The sequence below is a fragment of the Leptonychotes weddellii genome, chromosome 15 (assembly GCF_054177405.1).
Source record: "Leptonychotes weddellii isolate Sample4059 chromosome 15, ASM5417740v2, whole genome shotgun sequence".
Classification (NCBI taxonomy): domain Eukaryota; kingdom Metazoa; phylum Chordata; class Mammalia; order Carnivora; family Phocidae; genus Leptonychotes; species Leptonychotes weddellii.
In genome coordinates, this window is record NC_138383.1 from 20,838,266 (window position 1) to 20,857,646 (window position 19,381).

The window sequence follows — 19,381 nt, forward strand, 5'->3', positions numbered from 1 at the left end:
GTACTTGATTCTAATTAAAAATCAACTCTTAAGGTCTAAACATGTAACACCTGGGTGGCCCAGTCGGTTAAGCATCCAACTCTTGATTTTTGGCTCAGGGTCTTGAAATTGAGCCCTGCGTAGGGCTCTGCGCTCAGCACAGAATCTGCTTGAGATTCTCTCTCTCCCCCTGTTCCTTCCCCCGTTCGGGCGCATGTGCTCTCTTAATAAATAAAATCTTTAAAAAAAAAAGTCTAAACCTCATTAAAATGAATGCAAGATGGACAGACAGCTTTAAGGACAGTGAAGCTGCTTTCTGGAAAGTGAGTTTTAATGGTGGGGCCTCAGGCATCGCCAGCAGGTGAGGGATGCAGTGCAGGATTCTTTGATCCAGAAGGGATGTGGGCCACCTCCCCCACCCAGGCCTTGGTTTACCCTACAGGATCTTACACATCCTTTGGGAGATGCCTGTTCTCTTGTCCATTCAGAACCTCAGCACGGCTCCTGCTGCCCCAGGAGGGTGTTGTTGGCACCCGGCAGGGTTCTGGGAGTCAGGGAGGGCACTGAGCAGCACTAGCAAGACCAGCTCTGACATCCACGAGCCTTAGGGGCCTTTTAATTCACTTCCTATCGATTGAGCATCCCTGGGGCATATGGCACCGACCTGGGCACTGTGGGAAATTGGTCCTGGACCAGGCCACAGAAAAGCTGCAGATCGTCACTGCTAGAGTGGTGTCTGTCCAGGACTAAGGAAGCTGTTGCACTGCCCCAGGTCTGGGAGGAAAGTTCGACAGCCACCTTCCCTGCTCCAATCAAGGACAAGGGCAGGCTTCCAGTTAAACATTCTCTCTCCTTCATTAGGAACTTCTGGTTCTCCAAGATTGGGATGAGGCCTCCCACTCAAGAGCCTCCAGGCCCCCTCATTAATACAGAATTCTAGTTTGGCCCAGCTCTTGCTCAGAATCACCTGGGACATGTTAGCTACCGGGCAAAGTTGGCAGCAGCCTTCAAAAGGAAAACATGTAAGAGATGCCATTTGTGGGACTGGTCCAGGGAGGTAAGAGACCTGGACACGGAAAGAGGAAGGATTTTCTAGGAGGGGAAGTCAGAATCAGAGGCAGCCCTGAGAATAAGTCTACACGGAGGATAAGCTTGCAAACAGCAAAACCGAGGAAATAAAATGCATTTCATTTTATCAACAAGCAGTGCTCCCAACCTTTCCATAACGTGACACACCCTGAGGGTGGAGAATTAACATTCAGGCACACCCCAGACCCTAATGAGGAAGCTTGAGGGCAGAAATCCAGGGCATGGTCTTCAGAGCAGAGAGCCTGGTTCAAGCACCTGTCGGGTCTCTTATTAGCTGCATGACCTTGGGCAGACTCCTGAACTTCTCTGTGAAATGACGAATGTTAGGGTGACATGGCGAGAAGAATGGAGGTGTGTCAAGTGGTGAGCACAGAGCCTGGCTCTCAACAGATGCCATTCTCAGCACAAGTACCAAGGGGGACTACGGCAGCACGGCGGGCCCACAAGGGGGTAGGCCGGGAGACACGTGCGGCAAGGGACAGGGGACATGGAGGCAGAGGGCAACCTCCTCATCTGGTCAGCTTCTCTGCCCTGGACCCGGAGAGCCAAAAGCCTGCTCCTGTTAGGTCCCAGGGTGGGAACACTAGGGACAAAGACAGCAATTCAGAGCCTCCATTCGGAAATGGGGTGTCTCTGCATCCCTGGGTGGCCCTGTATCTGAGGAAGTCGGGGTCAGTGAAGTCAGGTCACGAACGCCACTCCCCACCCCAAGTGCTTCCACATTTCTGATTGATGGATGAGGGCGCAGCCAACAGGGGTAGAGTGTGTTTACGGGCAGGCTAGGTACAACAGGCTGGCTAGGAGTTCGGAACAGAGTCAGGAGAAGCAGGCTGCCCGCTGGCTGGCGCGATGGAGTGCCCCTCCTGTTGCTGTCTGATGTACTGGTCCAGCAGGGCCGTCAGCTGGAAGGGCTGGTGCTGAAGCAAGAGGTGGGTCTGGGCCATGTGGAAGGTGAGTCCTCCTACCAGCTCTCCGTGCACCATGGCCAGGCTGGGAAGCTGGGAGTAGCTGATGAAGCCCTGCCTGCTGAGGATGGTGCCGTCGACGCAGCCACCTGGAGGAACACAGGCTCAGCGGGGCCCCCGCAAATGCCTCTCTCCGCTGAAACCAACGGTCCAGCTCAAGGTTCCAACACACGCTCTGCCACCCTCCTCCACCTCCCAGCCTTCCCCCAAATCTGGCTCCCACACCTGTCCCACCCAGCTCCCCCTCAGTTTGGGACTGATCCCCTCCCTTCCTTCCTAACTCTTCCCTAGAAAACACTCACATAAGACATCCACCTGGCCCACCCCCAACTAAGTCATGGTTTCCTAAACCTTCTTAACCGCAGAGGGGCGCCTGGGTGGCTCAATTAGTTGAGCATCTGCCTTCGGCTCAGGTCATGATCCCAGGGGCCTGGGATCGAGCCCCGCATCAGGCTCCCTGCTCAGCGGGGAGCCTGCCTCTCCCTCTCCCTCTCGCTCCCACTTGTCTCTCTCTAATAAATAAATAAAATCTTAAAAAAAAAAGAAAGAAAGAACCACAGAGCGTGTGTGTGTAGTGGGGTAGCTATGAAACCAGTCTTCTCTAGAAGAATCATCTCCTGGGATCCCCAGCATTAGGGGAGTCTGGGAAACATTGCTCACTGCCCCTCAGTGCCCTTCCCCTGGGCTGTTTAAGTATCTCCGTCTGTGTGGCTTTCTGCACCCCACTGCTAGACTCAAGGTGTCTGAACTTCCTCTCCCTGCAGAGCCCTCTCTCTGCTTTCCCTCCTCTCCACCCCCCCGCCCCGCCCCTGCAGAAATGACACAGGACTGGGGCGCCTGGGTGGCTCAGGTGGTTAAGCATCCGACTCTCGGTGTTGGCTCAGGTCATGATCTCAGGGCTGTGAGATCCAGCCCCGCATGGGGCTCCCCGCTCAGCGCAGAGTCTGCTTCTCTCCTTCCCCCTCTCCCTCTGCCCCTGCCCCTCACCCCGCCCCCCTGCCTGAGCTCTCTCTCTCCCTAAAATAAATAAATCTAAAAAAGAAGGAAGGGAGCGAGGGAGAGAGGGAGAGAGGGAGGGAGGGAGGAAGGGAGGAAGGAAGTGAGGGAGGAAGTGAGGGAGGGAGAGAGGGAGGGAGAGAGGGCGGGAGGGAGAGAGGGAGGGAGGGAGAGAGGGAGGGAGGGAGGGAGGACGGACGCAGGGCAGTGAGAGCCAACACAGGTTCTGGAGGGACACAGGCAGCCCTCAACAAATGGTGCTACTGGGGCGCCTGGGTGGCTCAGTCGTTAAGCGTCTGCCTTCGGCTCAGATCATGGTCCCAGGGTCCTGGGATCGAGCCCCGCATCGGGCTCCCTGCTCCGCGGGAAGCCTGCTTCTCCCTCTCCCACTCCCCCTGCTTGAGTTCCCTCTCTCGCTGTGTCTCTCTGTCAAAAAAATAAATACAATCTTTAAAAAAACACCAAAAAACAAATGGTGTTACTGACTCAGGCCCCATCCATGAGAGGATGTCCCCCCCAAGGAGGTCCACAGTTTTACCCACATGTACTTAGCAGATGGCACCAGGCTGCAGTAGCACCCACTCCCCTTCACCCCCATCCTCAACCCGCAGGGTGCTTGCTCACCGAGCAGTGGCAGGAAAGGCACACCCTTTAAGACTCGCACCATCTCCTTGACCTTGGGCTCCTCGCTGACCAGCAGGAAGTTGTGGCCCACAAAGAGGGGCAGCAGGTTTTGGTACTTGGAATCCTCTAGGAAGGGCTTCAGAACCTGGAACAGCAGGAAAGAGGGCTTCCTGGGGACAAGTGGGAGGAAGGGCTGCCCACCCTGATCACAGGCCAAGTCAGGCTGAGGGTGCAAGCCGTCAGTCTCCTCGGCCCCCAACCACAGCGTAGGCACCAGACGGGAGGGTTGCTTGCGGTGGGAGGGTCGAACACACCCGATCTGGGGAGGGGCCCCCTATGGTCTGAGTTGGCGGGGGTGGGGGAACAGGGTGCCCGTATCAGAGGGCTGCTCCCTACCTGGTTGGGGAAGATCTTCATCAAGATCTTGTGCTTCCGCAGCCGGTGCCGTATGAGAAGCTTGTCCTCTGCACTCAGAGCCACATTCTGACAGACAGCTATCATTCGGTTCTCTCGGAAAACTGCATCTATCTCCCGACGGAGGAGCCGGATAAGGCCTGTCTCCTGTAGTCAGGAAGGGATGACCAAGGGGACATCAGCTGCCCTTCTCCTTGTCCCCCTTTCTCCCTGGGGGACTGGTGCTGGGGCTCCCAGTGATGCCCAAACATGGGAAACTTCAAGTCCTTTCAAGACAAGAGAGATACTCTCCCCTACCTCCACCTGCTTGGATAACCTTCACACAATTTGGGGGAGACAAGTAAAGAAAGAAGGAAATCCAGGAGGCCCGTCTGATCCAGAGCCCAAAATGCCAAGCAGAATCAAGTGCACATTTCATTTTAAAGCAACTGGCCCACAGGGTCAAAGAGGGGAAGTAATGATGTGGAGGGCTGGGTCCTGGGGAGCTACTTCATTATGGCTTCAGAGACAAGATCACTTCAATCCACCATCCCAGCATCAAGGACAGGCAGTGTCCTCCTTACCTCCTGTGGGGGACTGGGAGGACACGGTAGGCATCTTGGGTTGACCACGGGTTTTGGGGGGATATACTCAGTCAGAGCCATCAGCTTCTGCCGCTGGAAATGCATCACACGACGATGGCGGGTAACAGCCTTGGAGCCACAACGGACGGTCTGGAGGGTGGGCAGCCGGCCTGGGAGGGGAAATGGCAACACTGTGATGTGCAGCCTCTAGGAGTCCTTAGTTGGCCTCAGATGGCAAAAAAGCCCACCTCTGGGCGAGACAACCATGGCTCAGAGAGTCTTGTGCTAGACTCAGCACAAGAGTGGGACAAGGAATTGTCTGCTAGGAATCCTAAATCCCCCAAACTCCCCTTCTCTTTAACGGGTGACCTTAAGTCCTTTGAGGCTCCCATTTCTCCAGCTCTTCTATATGCACAGAGATGGGAGAAAAAGATGAGAACAAGGAAGAAAGTATATTTGAACACATTAAAAAGGGGGGAGAGGGTTGAGCAAATTTTTTTTAAAGATTTTATTTATTTATCTGAGAGAGAGTAATGGAGAACGCGAGTGGGGGTGGAGGGGCAGAGGGAGAGAAGGAGACTCCCCGCTGAGCAGGGAGCCTGACACGGGGCTCAATCCCAGGACCCCGGGATCATGACCTGAGCTGAAGGCAGATGCTTAACCCACTGAGCCACCAAGGCGCCCCGCAAATTTTTTTCTTAAATGGCCAAATAGTAAATATTTTAAGTTTGAGAACCGTACAGTCTGTCTCTACTACTCAACTGTGCCATTGTATCATGAAAGCAATCCTAGACAATATGAAACAAGCACATACGGCTGTATTCCAATGAAACTTTATTTATAAAACATAGTGACCAGTCCAGCCACAGTATGCCAAGCCCTGGTCTAAGCCAGTGGTCCTCAGGGTGTGCTCCCCCCACCCAGCCAGCAACATCGGCATCACCTGGGAACTTGTTAGAAACCCAAGTTCTCAGGGCCTGTCCTGGACCTACTGAGTCAGAAGCACTGGAGGGGAGCCCAGCAAACAGCAGTTCTAAGAAGCCCTCCGGGTGTTGCAGGTACACGCTGAAGTCTGAAAACCACTGCTCTAAGCACTGCTCTGAAGCCTTCGCCCATGATTTGAAGAGAGAAAAGAAGATCCACGGCCCTCACAGCTCCTCACAGCTCCCCCAAACAAGCCTCCCTTCCCTCCGTTCTTGTTTACAGGCATCGGTGGAGAGCACCCTCAGAAGACAAGGGAGCCACTTGAAAGCTGTAAGCCTAAGTGACCCCTTCATCTTCAACGAAAGGACCCAGCTAGCACTTCCCACTTTCAGCCCTTCCCAAGATTGGGATGGGGTCTCAGGGAAAAGTTCAGCTAGAAGGTGGCTCTAACAAAGAGCATGGAGGTTTGCTGGGGTGAGAGGTTTTCTTGCCAGCAGCCACAAAACCTAAGTTAAGAACACAGGTTTGGGATCAGATGGAACTGGATTTTTTTCCTGAGAAAAAGCGGCGGGGGGGGGGGGGGAAGCGAGAATGACAAGCGGACTCCGCGCTCAGCAGCATTGAGCCCGACGCAGGGCTCAATCTCACGACCCTGAGATCAGGACCGGAGCTAAAACCAAGAGCCGGATGCTTATATCGACTGAGCCACCCAGGCACCCCACAGATGGAACCAGATTTTAATCTCTTCTGCCACTTACTACCTGTGACCTTGACCAGTCACTCAACTGGTCTAAACTTGAATTTCTTCACCTATAAAAGGAGATGATAGGGCGCCTGGGTGGCTCAGATGGTTAAGCATCTGCCTTCGGCTCAGGTCATGATCTCAGGGTCCTGGGATCGAGTCCCGCATTGGGTTCCCTGCTCAGTGCAGAGCCTGCTTCTCCCTCTCCCTCTGCCACTCCCTCTGCTTGTGCTCTTCTGTCTATCTCTCTGTCAAATAAATAAATAAAATCTTTAAAATAAAAAAAAAAGGAGATGATAATGACTTCTTCATGACTGCTCTAAGATTTAAATGAACTAATACATGTCAATCATTTACCACTGTGCCTGGCCTATATTATGTGCGCAAAATCATTCATTAAACAAATGTCTATTGCATGCCTACTAATGCCAGGCACCACGCCACCTGCTGGCTATACTGAACGAACACGGTTCTGCCCTTACGGAGTTTGAAGTCTAATACAGAAGACAACACATAAACCAATGCAAAATTACAGACTGTAAGAGTGAAAGGGGTCCATAAACAACCTGCAGAATACAGATTTAACAGGGGAAACCTGCTTTGCAGAAGGTGGCCAGGGCAGACCTGAGCAGGTGACATTTAGGCTGAGACCGTGGAAAGGTGGCACAGCGCCAAGGTCGGGGCGGGCAGTGGTTCAAGCAAAGGAAACTGGAGGCGACCAAGAGCTGGGTGGTGCATTACAGAAACCCAGAGAAGGAAGGGGGACTCGGGCGGAGGGAAGAAAGACTGTGGTTGTCGCCGACGCTGTTGCTGCACTGCGCCTACTACTAGTGTCTGCAGTCACAGGGAATTTTAGACGGAGGAAGACGGCCAGCGATCTAGCTGGGGCCAGGGGTCATCGGGAGCTGTCTGGAGTAAGAGATTGCGGGAGAGGATCAGTAGTGGACGAGGGGAGACAGAACTAGAGAGCACCGGCCGGAACGCGCCGTGAGGACCTGGGCCGCTCCTTACCCGCCTGGGGCAGGAGACCCCCTCGCAGCATCCCAGCCACGGCCGCAGCCATTGCCACCGGAAGAACAGATGGGAGCCGGGAGAGACAGAAGGAGCTAAGGATTGTGGGAAGTCCTGGGGCCGGAAGCAGCCGGCAGATCGGCCGGCTGGAGCACTAATCCGCATGCGCTAAGCCGGGTGCCTGTGAGCCCGCCCTCCCCGACGCCCAACCTGGCGTCCAGTCTCCTAGCAACGACGCTCAGCCTCTTGGGCACAGCTCTTTTCTTTTGATCCGTACCCGCCACTCTCTACCCACAATCCCCCAGTTTTGCTAGCCCTTTTGCACCCCTCAAACTCCAGAGCCCCCGCCTCGATTTACTTTTGTCTTCTACCCCACCTCATTAATTGGCTCTGAATCAACCACTTTCCCTTGTCCTTCGAGTCTCCGAGCGTCTCCCTCCTCATACCATCCTGAGTTCCGCCATACCCGGGACTGTCCAAGTTGGTCTGCTTCCCTTCGTTCTAATCCCATGCCCCGCCAGTAACCTTTAAATCATGCCCGGAGGTGAGTAGGGGATGGGGTGGTGAGTAGAACAGTTGGATAACAGTAGGGTCAGGCTTCCAAGAATAAGAAATGTAACAACCGGACTCATCTTTTCACAGCTAAGTTTGCCCAGAGTCCAGAGGAAGGGGGAGTGTGTATTACTGAAGCCCTTATCACTAAGCGGAACTTGGCCTTCCCTGAGGATGAGGATCTGTCAGAGAAGATGTGAGTGCCCGGGGGGAGAAAAGGGGTGCTGGACGATTGAAACACACAGGATGACCGGTCCCCTGAGCTGTACTGGTTTGTCAACTCATCTTTGTCCCTCTTTTTACTTACTCCATGCATTCAATCAGTGGTCATGTCCAATTGATTTTGCCTCCTTAAACATTATTCCATTTCTTTTTTACCATGCCCACTCAACTGCCTTAAATAAGGCTCTTAAGCCATCACCTCTCAACAAACTCCTAATTAGTCTCCATGCCCCCAGTCCTGGATCCCCGTACCGTTGCCAAAGTGATCCTTTTAAATGATAGATCTGATCAGGCACACCCTGATAGAACCTTCCTTGGCTCTCTCGTACTTCCAGAATAAAATCCAAATGCCTTAGTGTGAGTTGACTTCTGATATCTTTTCAGCCTTATTTCTTGCTGTTCACAATTCCTCTAAGACCCCATGTTTTCACACCTTAGCACCTTGCCTCTCAGATTGGTGTCGAGCAGCATCACCTGGGAGGTTGTTAGTAAGGAAGACACTCAGGCCCACCCCAGACCTTCTTAACCGGAATCTGCATTTTAACAAGAACCCCCAAGGGACTCCTGGGCATATTAAAGTTGGAGAAAGCCTGGATTAGCACATACTGTTCCTTCTTTTTGACATGCCTTCTCCTCATCCCCTTCTCACCTTCCCAGCCAACTTCTACTTATATGTCACCTCCTTCAAGAAGCATTCCCTGTCCCCCGATTCACGACTGAGTGCACAGTTCAGGCACTCCTTTAGTCCCTTGTAATCGTGTCTGTCATCCACTTGTCATAGATGTTTGGCCTGCTTCCCTAACAGTGATGAGCAGGGACTCTCATTTGTCTCTAGTGGGCAGTAAATGCTGTGGTATGAATGAGTGAACGGAACAAGTGCTTTTCCTTCCATGGACCACCCAAAAGGGAAGTGAGGAAGGATCCTCCTGCAGAGATTGTCTCATCTCTGCCCCGGCCCCTGCTTCCACCATCCACGCTGGCCCAAGGAAGTCTTCCCTTGCCTCAGAGTCTCTCTAAGAACCATAAGCTGCTATCACCCATTTCCCAGTCCAAGGGCCCTCTACTCCTCTCACCCTTTGATCCTTTCCAGTGCTACTGACCAAGATTCAGGGCTCCCAACCAACCAGGTTTCATGATCTGAACACCGCCTCATGAGTCAAGAAGTTGTTTGACATCTCATCAAAGGCACTTTGCTTGAAACACCTTTCCTCCCCCCTCCCATCTTCCCTGCTGAGACACCGCAGAAGTGGTGCTCCCTTATAACACCTGCTGACCGTTCTTCCAGGTTTCACACTCTGGCTGAACTGCAGACTGTCCGCCTGGACCGGGAGGGGATTACCACTATCGGGAACCTTGAGGGCCTCCAGAACCTTCACAGCCTTTATCTGCAAGCGGTAAATTCTTGCCTCCTGCCCTTCCTCCCCCTTCACCCTCTGTGGACAGAGTCTGTTTAATCCAAAAGCAACCAATCAGGTCATCTTACCCATTCTCTGGCGTTCAGGTAGGCAGAACTTCATTGAAACTGTTCCCAGATGCGGTTCCTGGCTGGCTTATCTGTGGAGCATGCAACTCTAGATCTCAGGGTTCTAAGTTCAAGCCCCACATTAGGTGTAGAAATTATTTAAAAGTAAAATCAGAAAGGAAGGAAGGAAGGAAAGAGAGAGAAAAAGAAAGAGAGAAAGAAAGAAAGAGAGAGGGAAGGGAGGGAGGAAGGAAGGAAGAAAGGAAGGAAGGAAGGAACGAACGAACGAACTGTTCCTAGATGAATCAGGAATTCTGTTCACTTGAAAGACCAATCCTCCCAAAAGAGATCCTGAGCATGCTCTTGAATCACTGTTTTTTGTCAGACACTTCTCTTGGCCTCGAAGTTCTTTTTGGTGTCTACCTTAAATCTCTCATGTTATATATACCTCGAGCCCATTTCCTGTTTTGAAGAAGTAGAAGAGGGAACCAGAAGATTCCTCTGCATCCTTCAGAAACTTGAAGGCTGTTTGTTGTTGTTGTTGGTGGTGGTGGTGGTTGACTGGCTGATATTCAGTCTCCTCCAGTTTGAATATACCCAGCTCCTTTAATCTTTCCCCATAGAAACTTTACAAATCAAAGTAATGTATATTCATTACTCCTGTGTGTACCTAAGCCACCACCAAGGCTTTTGCTATTTCCCCATGGCCCCTTGGTTTCCTTCTTATTTCCAGGCCCCTCTTTGGTTGTGGGGTGAGCAGGGTATACTTTAATGAAGCGTAGTCAGCCCCCAAGTTGACACCCTTCACCATCCACCCAGAGAAAGCAAATCATCCCCAGGTACTGAGAACCAGTTCAGGGAGCAGGGTTGGGGGGCTGTCATTCCCAAAGTGCCAGCTCTCTGGCTGGGCCAGGAGACGTGGTCTACCCAGCTTCCCCAACTCATTTGCTTTCTGCAGAATAAGATCCAGCGGATTGAGAACCTGGCCTGCGTCCCCTCCTTGCGGTACGTGGTGTCAGGGTTCAGGCCCGCGGGAGGGGGGAGAGAGGGAGACCCGGTCACGCCCCAGAGAACTGGTGCAGACCTCTCCAAGCCTAATGTCTTGTCCGCTGAGGACCCAGCAAGCCCTGCTCTGCTTCCCCCACCCCAGGGGGCCATGGGTCCCCACTCATCATCGGGCTGCTTAGCCAGGGGCGCCGGGCGCCTGGTGCCCTCCTCCCTTCCTCCAGTGGTTCTGTGATTCAGCTCTGTCTCTGCACCCCTCCCTTCCCCCCACAGCTTCCTGTCTCTGGCAGGAAACCAAATCAAGCAGGTGGAAAACCTCCGTGACCTCCCACATCTCCAGTTTCTGGACCTTTCTGAGAACCTGATAGAAACCCTGAAGCTGGGTAGGAAGGGCCTGGCCCCAGCTCATGGGATAAGCCTCGTGTTGGGGGGCCCCCCTCCTCTCTGCCACCATCTCCCTATGCTTGCATTAGCAGCAACTCTAATTCTCCCTAAACGGTAGCCCCATATTGTGCCTCTGGGGGGTCTGGGGAGGCTGTACAAAGAGGCAGTGGCTTTGGGCCAGAAGAAGGCTATGACACCCTCCTTCCCCTCTCCCTGGTGCATGCAGATGAGTTCCCCCAGAGCATTCTCATCCTCAACCTGACTGGAAATAGCTGCACCAACCAGGACAGGTACAGGTGAGAAGGACCTGAGGGCGGGAAGAAATGGGGGATGGCCGAGCTCCTCCTCCTCCCTCCACGTGGGCTCCCTCTCAGCCTGCAGACCCGGGGTCACCATCCATGGCACCTTCTCCTCTGCCACCCCAGCTCAAGTGGGACGCCTTTTCTCTCCCACCCCGAGGTCCACACGGAGTCAGCCCTTAGCTCTTTGGGGCTGACCGCAGGCCCATCTCCCTGCCTGCGAACACCCACCCCTCTTGGTGCGGTTGCTGCAGCTTGTGTCTGGCTCCCCCAGGCTCCCCACCCATGGGTGCTCTCCTGGGGGGCCTCTGCTCTTCCCGCCCTGCAGGGAGCTGGTGACAGAAGCCCTGCCGCTGCTCCTGGACCTGGACAAGCAGCCCGTGTTAGAGCGCTGGACCTCGGATGAGGAGGGGAAAGCCTCGGGCGATGAGGAGGAGGAGGAGGAGTTCCCGGAGCTGAGTGGCCCGTTCTGCACAGAGCGAGGTGGCCCTGCTTTCCAAGGCTCGCACCCTTCCTAGAACTCCCCTCTGCCCCGTGGGGCACGGGGGAAGCTAAGATGGCAGTGGTGGCTATAGGGAGGCAGCCCCAAGCCCAGAGCAGCATCTGGGTCAGAGACGGACAGTGCCGCTGGGGCCAGGTGTCAGCCCAGCATGCAGGTGACACGTCCTCCCAACCCCAGCCCCGGGCCCCTCCCCGCTAGGGATGGCAGCGGGTTAGTTTGCTCAGGGGGTCAGCCAGAGACCTCCCGCCAAGGGCCTTCCTGCCAAGCCTGGGGCTCCATCTACCACCTCCCGTCTTGTCCCTGCCAGGCTTCCTCCAGGAGCTGGAGCAGGAGATGGGCAGACACAAGGAGCGCAGACAGCAGGTAGCCCTGGCTGAGCACGTTCTGAGGATGGAGACAAAGCCCGCCCTCACTGGCCTCCCCCTGCTGCCTGGGGGGCCCACGGCTAGGGACAGCAGTCTCTCTGTCACTCCCGAGCAAGGGACGGAGACATCCCCCAAGGCTGCCTCCTTGCCACAGGCCACCTCGGCCAGCAAGAAACCCTGCCCTCTGGTTTCCGGCCAGCAAAGCGCTGTCCCGGCAAAGAAGGGGACCCCAGCCCCCGCGGCCTCTGTGGCTGGGGCCTCTAGCACAACCAAAACTGTGACCAAAAGAATCCAGAAGTGACGTGCAGCCCGTCCCTACCAGCAGTACCCCAGGCACAAGGACTGCGGAAGAACAGGGCATGGGGTGGGGCCTCCCCTCCTTCTCAGACCCCGCCCCTGTGGCAGGAGCCTACCCCAGTAAAATGTCTCCCAGCCCTGAGTATGTCTTTCATTTTTTTTTTTTAATTTTATTTATTTATTTATTTGACAGAAAGAGACACAGCGAGAGAGGGAACAGAAGCAGGGGGAGTGGGGGAGGGAGAAGCAGGCTTCCTGCCGAGCAGGGAGCCCGATGCGGGGCTCGATCCCAGGACCCTGGGACCATGACCTGAGCCGAAGGCAGACGCTTAATGACTGAGCCACCCAGGTGCCCCTGAGTATGTCTTTCATGTTGTTGGGGGGCATCTGAGGGGAAGCAAGCAGTCAAGGCAGTGGGAAGGAGTCACAGAAATACAGATCCCGACTCTAAAGAACACGTTTCTGGACCTTTCGGGAACTACCCAAAGGACTGGCCCACCTCAGGTCCCCACCTGGCTGCCTGGGCCCTGAGCGGGCCTCGCCTTGGGGAAGATGCTGTCCTCCAGGGCACATCTCACTGCCACCCTTAGGGAGTGCCCTCCCAAGGTTCAAGCCAAGGACCAAAAACCCGTGGTTCTAATTCTCCCTAAACGGTAGCCCCATATTGTGCCAGGCGTGTTCTCTTGTTCACACCCGCTCACACACCTGCGGAGACCACCTCTCCTCACACGCCCCTGCCACAAAGTTCTCCATCTAGTTCCCATCACCCAAGTGAGACGACTGCTGCCCAGCAAGACGACCAGAGGCCCTGTAGTCAGCTCAGGGCTGCCCTTTGCCCTCACTTGGCTCTCCCATCCCCACTAGACCTGGGATCATGTTCACTGAACAGCGAAATAACATACTTTATTAAGGCAAAGGCCGAGCTGGCCGCCCTGAACAAGGCTGAGGGGAGTGAAGGGCTTGTGCTGATCCTGCTGCACCGGGGGTCCTGTGCCCACCCCAGGCCAGGAGGCGCTGTGGCGCTCAGGCGTACACCTGGCTCTCCCTCTCCACAAAGGCCTGGAAGAGGGTGCCCAGCTCCTGGGGCGGTGGGGCCCACTCCCCGGCCAGCAGTCCCCGCGCAGCCTCCAGGCCTTCCTGCTCCAGATCCTGCTGCTTCTGCCGGAGCTGCTGCCCCCGATCCTGCCCAGGAAAGGTGGAGATGAGTCCCCAGGACAGGCTTCCCTCTGGATCCGGGGGAGATCCCTGCCATCTCCCACAAGCAGGAGAAAGGACAGGGTCCCCGACATTTTCCTGGGCAGCTAGCTTTGAAGGCAGAGACTCCTCTCCCCAACTCTAGAGTCTCTCCTCCACTCCCAGGCCCCCCCTCATATTTCCAGAATCCCGACTGGGGGTGGGTGAAGTGAGTCATGCCCCCAGAGTAGCCCCTCGTCCCTGGGGGTACCTGCTCACTCTCCATCAGCCCCAGAGCCACCTGGTGTCCGCAGTAGAGGGTGTGCCGGCGATCCACCTGAGTCTGGAATCGGGGCTGGGTCCGAACAGGGTCCTGTGCTCCAAAAGTGGGGGACAGCACCTGGGGGGCCTGGGCCGCCCCTGCCCCGAAGATGAAAGGTTTGAACACTGACCTAATGGGACAGAGATGGAAGGAGCGAAGGTTATTACATCCCCCATCCGCCCCCCCCACCTGGCTCGCTCTCCCCTGCCTTCCCCACCCTCATTCCCCTCACCTGGATGGGTCTGGTGTGGCGGTGAGGAAGTGGACACAGGGCTGTGTGGGGTCCCGGGGCAGGATGGACACCATGCTGGCCGTGGTGCGAAAGCCTCCTGAGTCCATGCAGATGCCACTCTCCTTGTTCCTGAGGATGCCCATCATCACCTCTGCCGTGATGCCCCCTGCGAAGGAGGACAGGCTGAGGGGGGCCCCAGGGCAGAAGGGGGACCTCTGACCTTGGGTCAAAGCCGTGGGAGAGGAGAGGGGATGGCACTGCCGAGGCCCTCCGGCCCCCAGCCCGCCACCATCCGCTCACTGACCTCTTTGCTGCTGCAGCAGCTCCCGCCCAGCCTGGAAGCGGGCTTTGGCAGCCTCCATGCGCACAGGCTGCTGGGTCAGGGAGAAGACCTGAGCGAAGTCAAAAGTGCCCTGCCCACCCCACCAGCCCTGGGCCAGGGCGTGGGTCCGCAGCTCCGAGTGTTCGGCCGAGATGTCCGTGCCAATGCTCAACTGGTTGGAGATGTTGCGGGCCCCCTCTGTGGAGGAGGCGGGGGGGAGGGGATGGCTCATTTCTCATGAAGCACCTGCTCTGTACCAGGTGCCAAGAACATGATGGTGAAGAGAACAGTCCTGCCCTCGTGGGGAGGGAGACAGACAAAAGGATCACAGAAATAAATGTGAACTTGCAGCTGTGGTGAGTGCAATGAAGAGGCACCTGCTTGCATATAAGGGGGGAACCTGACTGCCAGGGAGTCCAGGAAGGCTCCCCAGAGGAAGTGGCAGGCTAGAGCACAAGAGGACCTAAGCAAGTGAAGGGGGAAGCAAGGGTCCTGCCCTGCCCTGCTCCCATCCCACCCCCTCCCAAGGCTGGCAAAAGGGGACACCCCCGGGAGGCAAGCCCCGGTGCCAGGCCCTCACCCTGGATCCTCTGTGCGGCCCACAGCCTCCCCGCCGTCTCCAGTACCCATGCCTCAGTCCGGTCAGCCAGCAGGAAAGTGTTGTGGTAGCAGAATGGTGCGGGGTCCTCCTGGCAGCTGCCCCCTTGCCCGTAGCGCTCCAGCAAGCCCGTGATCACGTGCAAGGCCTCCAGGGCAGAGCGGCTCCGTTCTAAAGCCAGCCTGGCACGAAGAGAGGGGCAGGGACCAGAAGGCAGTGACGTACCAGTGGCGGGTGACGGAAGCCGCAACGGAGAGACGCAGCCCAGAGAGGCCCCCGTCACGCAGTCTGCCGACAGCGGTCGTATGGAGCGCAGTTAGGCCAGCGGTTTTCAAGTTCTGCTCTGAGGGTCCCATGAAGAGGCCCGAAACATGGTCTCAGAGAGAGAAGCGCACCGAGTCCCCCAGGCTCCCTTGAACCAGAGCTGCTCTGATTTTACTGGCTTTATACATTGGGGCTCCGTATGAGATTCCATTTGGGAAAGAACAAAAAGCACTTCTATTGAAAAAAGAAATGTGAAACCACTGCCCTATTTCTGAGCCAGGAGAGGCCCAGAAGTGGTCACACTTGGGAGCTCCTTACCAGACTGGAGAGATGGGGCCCCGGGAGAGAAGAGGAGCAGGGGCAGCCTCTCTGGGGATGGCGAGGGGGACACAAAGATGGAGGCCCCTGTGACCCCGCTTGGGGGGGGAGGGGGATGGCCTGGGTCAGTACTCAGCAGCCAGACTTCCAGTGCGTAGCGATGAGGGAGGGCAGGGTCCCCACCTGAGCAGATCCATGCCCAGCAGGGCTTCCCCCTCGCCAACTGGCTCCTTGGTCCACACTGCCTCATTGCCAATACAGACGCCATGCTCATTGGCGCCCATCTCAGCCCCCCACAGCCAAGAAGGGCGGCTCAGGATCACAGCGTGAGTCTTTGACACCTGTTCCACCTCAATGTAGGTGCACTGCAGGTAAGGGGGGAGAAAGGGAGAGTCCACTCACAAAGGGTTTTGGTATTCCCATTTTGCAGAGGAGGAGGCTAAAAAGAGGCTAGGGCCAGGTTGGTAGACAAGAAGGTCATGCTCTTTCCAGCACCTGTGGTGGCTTTCCGGGCGTGAGGAGCAGAGGGAGGACGGTCTTAGATGGATGCCTAGATCTGCCAGAGCTCCTGACACTTCCATAAGGCCTAACCCACCTGGAGCCGGCTCCCAGGGGCGTGAGTCCTTGCCGGTACAAACACCACCTCCTGCACTTCGTCCCGGGGCCGGTCAGAGTTCTTGGCAAAGATCACCGCGGGGATGGCCGAGGCCGGGGGTACCGAGACAAAGCAATCGCAGGAACACGGGGCATCGGGGTTCCACGAAGCCATCTGGGGAGAGGTGGAGATGAGTGCGTCCCCCTCGGGCCACCTCTCCACCATCCTGGCCAGGGCTCAGCCCCTGGGAGCCCCTCTCCCAACACGTGTCAACAGACACTCGGAGGACACTGCCGTTGGATCCGGGTGCTCAGCACCGCACACACACTCCATGCGCGGCAGAGGCACCGGCTCTCGGCCCCCGGCTCCAGGCTCGGGGCTCAGCAGGCGGGCGCAGAGCGCACGCTCCCAGGGCCCTACCGGGAGCCCGGCCCTCGAGTGCAGTCGCGGGACCCCCTCCCTCGCCACCCAGCCCCTCCAAGAGTCTCACACCCCCCTTCCTCTCTTCCCCCCCTCCCCCGATACGGTGTGCCCCTCACCCTCTCTCCCTCCGAGATCCCCGGCTTGGTCCCGAGCGCCACCGCCTCCGCTTCGGGTCATTGGGCGGAGGCTCCCAGGTGACCTGGAAGGCTTTGGCCGGGGGGCGGAGCCGGAACCAAGCGCTTGCAGTTCTTCCGCTTTCCACCAGGGCGCGCGCCAGCACTGCTTCTTGGAGCGGAGCGGCCTCGGAAACCGTGCTAGGCTGCCCGTTCTGGCCGGCGCCGCTTTCAGTCCGGATAAAGGCTGAGACGAAGCCAGCGGCACTTCGATTGGGGTCATCGTGGGGAGCGGGAGCTGCGGGTGGAAAGAAGCCCACGTGAAAAGAGAGGAAAGGAAAACCGGGCAGATCTGTTAGAGAGCGCGGATTGCTGGGGCATCTGGAGGAAAAAACTCAGCCACTTGTGTCCTGGTTTGAATTACAAAGGTGCGACCTACCCCCAGCCCCCACCGGGGCGTAAGATCTGTCAGATTGTCACAGGGCAGGAGGTGTAGGGATAACTTAAGTTAATGCATTTTTTTTAAACGCACATATGCTCAAAAGCCACCTGACCCGCAAAAGATGGATTCCGCCCCACAGTGCTCAAACTCCTACCAAGATAGCTTTGAAAGGAAATTTGAAAATTTCTAGTCCAAAGATTTGGTGCCTTTACATATAGTGAAACTGAAACAGCAAAGAAGTCTTGGCCAAGGGGGCACATATTGATGTGTGGGTGGACTCTGATCCCAAATGTTCTGCTTTCCGGGTCATTTTCCTCTATTAACCCTCTCCGTAACCAGCATTTAAGCAAATGCATCTCACTCCTTTTGCTCTGTGGAGACCTCCAGGAGTGGGGACAGGAGAGATATTGCAGATTATCTACTTCTCCCGCATCCATCCTGCCCATCAGTCAGGGCTGCTTCTCAGAGCTCTGGCCACAGCATCCCAGCCTGGGGTCACTCCTGGGATGGGACTGAGGCCAAGGTTTCCCCAGGAGGCAGGCTATGGGCACGTGCACCAGATAAGGCTGTTGGGGGATCTGAAATCTGAGATATTTCCTAATTGCCTATAGGTATCCAAGGCTGATTCTGAAGAGGAAGCTCTCCCCCAAGAAGATGGTCTTTACTTTCAGAAGGGGCACTGCCACTTGCAGAGAAGAATTATCTAGAAGCTGGGCTGGAGGCAGGGAAGAGCATCACCTGAAACTCAGAACACTGGCATCTCATCTTCTGCAATGGATCTGGAGTGTCTCTTTGGGCAGGTCACTTTTCCTTTGAGGGCCTCAGTTTCCCCAGTGGCAAAATGACCACACTGAACTAGTTCTGTGATTCTCAAGCACAGGTAGGGAGTGGAGGGGAGGGATTCGTTTTCAACCACACAACTCCCACTGCACAACAGAATACTTTCATACTCTGTCCGTGGACTGCCAGCATCAGCATCACCTGGAAGCTTGTTAAAAATGCAGAATCGGGACGCCTGGGTGGCTCAGTCATTAAGCGTCTGCCTTCGGCTCGGGTCATGATCCCAGGATCCTGGGATCGAGTCCCACATCGGGCTCCTTGCTCAGTGAGGAGCCTGCTTCTCCCTCTCCCTCTGCTGCTCCCCCTGCTTGTGCTCTCTCTCTCTCTCTGACAAATAAATAAAAATCTTAAAAAAATAAAATAAATAAAATAAATAAAAAATAAAAATGCAGAATCTGGGGCACCTGGGTGGCTCAGTTGGTTAAGAGGTCGACTCTGGATTTCCGCGCAGGTCCTAAGATTGAGCCCCGCGTTGAGGTCCGAGCTCAGTGGGGAGTCTGCTTCTCTCTCTCTCTCCCTCTGCCCCCCAAATAAATAAATAAATCTTTTTTAAAAAGATGCAGAATCTTGGGCCCCACCTCAGACCTACTGAATCAGAAGCTGCATGTTAACAACACCCCCCCGTGTAAAGTTTGAGAAGCGCTGTTCTAATACGCCCTCGGGGACATCACTTGGTGGGGTGCTAGAGAGTTAATCGGGTGTCTTGAGAAACTCCACGGGTGACTCGAATACGCCCTCTACCGGGCGAAGACAGCCAGACTGTTCGATTCCCGAGATGCTTTTCCAACCCGCGCTGCTAGGACGCGGAGCTGTCGAGCTCTCCAGAGCTAATGGAAAGTGAAGGCTGCTTCAGATGTGCTGTCGACGGGGAGGTGTCGTGAGGTTGCCGTCGGAGGTCATTCCAGAAGCAAACGTCAAGGCTGTGTGCTGATGAATGTGAGCACCCAGAGCGGCGGGCAGCCCAGCCGGCCCCCCTCCTGCACTTCCCCGGCCGCCCGAGGTGGGGCCGGGACTGGCCGGAGGAGCAGCGTGTGTCTGCGGGCCACAGCGCCGCCCCGGGCTGCAGTTCCCGGGAGGCCTGCTCCTCCGTCACTTTCCCATTCCTGGTTTCACTCACCAACCCGGGAGAGGAGGTGGCCGCTCAGAGAGGTTGTCCAAAGGGTGAGCCCACATGGCCTGATTTCCCTAATCCCTCCCTGGCCCCTCCAGGGTCGTCCCAGCCTGGGAGCGCCAGATCTGAGGGGTCAGTGGTGGCCTTGGGCTCCCGGGGGGGGGGTGGGGGGGGGTCAGGCCAGCCGAGCAGCATTGCTGCCAGTGCGGGCCAGTGAGCAAACATCAGAGCCC

The 19,381-nt window shown here is 56.1% G+C and overlaps 3 protein-coding genes across 7 annotated transcripts; 1 reads left to right on the plus strand and 2 right to left on the minus strand.

The window, feature by feature from the left end:
• Positions 1-1,155: 1,155 nt before the first annotated feature.
• On the minus strand, positions 1,156-7,418 carry MRPL10 (mitochondrial ribosomal protein L10). 2 transcript variants are annotated; one of them, XM_031034273.2, is made up of 5 exons: positions 7,308-7,418; positions 4,631-4,800; positions 4,050-4,214; positions 3,654-3,798; positions 1,156-2,169 (listed from the first exon to the last, which is right to left on the minus strand). In XM_031034273.2, exons 1-5 carry the CDS (start codon positions 7,357-7,359, stop codon positions 2,030-2,032), a joined length of 672 nt encoding a protein of 223 aa, XP_030890133.1. In that variant the 5' UTR covers positions 7,360-7,418; the 3' UTR covers positions 1,156-2,029. The 2 variants fall into 2 exon arrangements, with proteins under 2 accessions (XP_030890133.1, XP_006739127.1); XM_006739064.3 differs by having other exon boundaries at positions 1,156-2,122; positions 7,308-7,417.
• Positions 7,419-7,446: 28 nt separating this feature from the next.
• Positions 7,447-12,537, plus strand: LRRC46 (leucine rich repeat containing 46). Its single transcript, XM_006739063.3, has 8 exons — positions 7,447-7,851; positions 7,950-8,055; positions 9,367-9,475; positions 10,502-10,548; positions 10,822-10,931; positions 11,159-11,228; positions 11,560-11,714; positions 12,041-12,537. Exons 1-8 carry the CDS (start codon positions 7,842-7,844, stop codon positions 12,397-12,399), a joined length of 966 nt encoding a protein of 321 aa, XP_006739126.1. The 5' UTR covers positions 7,447-7,841; the 3' UTR covers positions 12,400-12,537.
• Positions 12,538-13,272: 735 nt separating this feature from the next.
• Positions 13,273-16,862, minus strand: SCRN2 (secernin 2). Of its 4 annotated transcripts, none has more exons than XM_081805120.1 (8): positions 16,759-16,862; positions 16,220-16,393; positions 15,808-15,989; positions 15,071-15,224; positions 14,427-14,493; positions 14,123-14,288; positions 13,840-14,020; positions 13,273-13,577 (listed from the first exon to the last, which is right to left on the minus strand). In XM_081805120.1, exons 2-8 carry the CDS (start codon positions 16,391-16,393, stop codon positions 13,419-13,421), a joined length of 1,083 nt encoding a protein of 360 aa, XP_081661246.1. In that variant the 5' UTR covers positions 16,759-16,862; the 3' UTR covers positions 13,273-13,418. The 4 variants fall into 4 exon arrangements, with proteins under 4 accessions (XP_081661246.1, XP_030890130.2, XP_006739125.2 ...); XM_031034270.2 differs by having other exon boundaries at positions 14,427-14,616; XM_006739062.3 differs by having other exon boundaries at positions 14,427-14,642; positions 15,025-15,224.
• Between the last annotated feature and the right edge of the window lie 2,519 nt (positions 16,863-19,381).

Coding starts and splice junctions, on each gene's coding strand:
- MRPL10 (XM_006739064.3), bottom strand. CDS start 7,359: ATGGCTGCGGCCGTGGCTGGGATGCTGCGAGGGGGTCTCCTGCCCCAG. Junction 4,215..4,630: donor CTCCCAGTCCCCCACAGGAG/GTAAGGAGGACA, acceptor TCCTGACTACAG/GAGACAGGCCTTATCCGGCT. Junction 3,799..4,049: donor TGAAGATCTTCCCCAACCAG/GTAGGGAGCAGC, acceptor CTGCTGTTCCAG/GTTCTGAAGCCCTTCCTAGA.
- LRRC46 (XM_006739063.3), top strand. Junction 10,549..10,821: donor GCCTGCGTCCCCTCCTTGCG/GTACGTGGTGTC, acceptor TTCCCCCCACAG/CTTCCTGTCTCTGGCAGGAA. Junction 10,932..11,158: donor GATAGAAACCCTGAAGCTGG/GTAGGAAGGGCC, acceptor TGGTGCATGCAG/ATGAGTTCCCCCAGAGCATT.
- SCRN2 (XM_006739062.3), bottom strand. CDS start 16,393: ATGGCTTCGTGGAACCCCGATGCCCCGTGTTCCTGCGATTGCTTTGTC. Junction 15,990..16,219: donor CCCCTGGGAGCCGGCTCCAG/GTGGGTTAGGCC, acceptor CCTTACCTGCAG/TGCACCTACATTGAGGTGGA. Junction 14,289..14,426: donor GCTGCTGCAGCAGCAAAGAG/GTCAGTGAGCGG, acceptor CCTCCTTCGCAG/GGGGCATCACGGCAGAGGTG.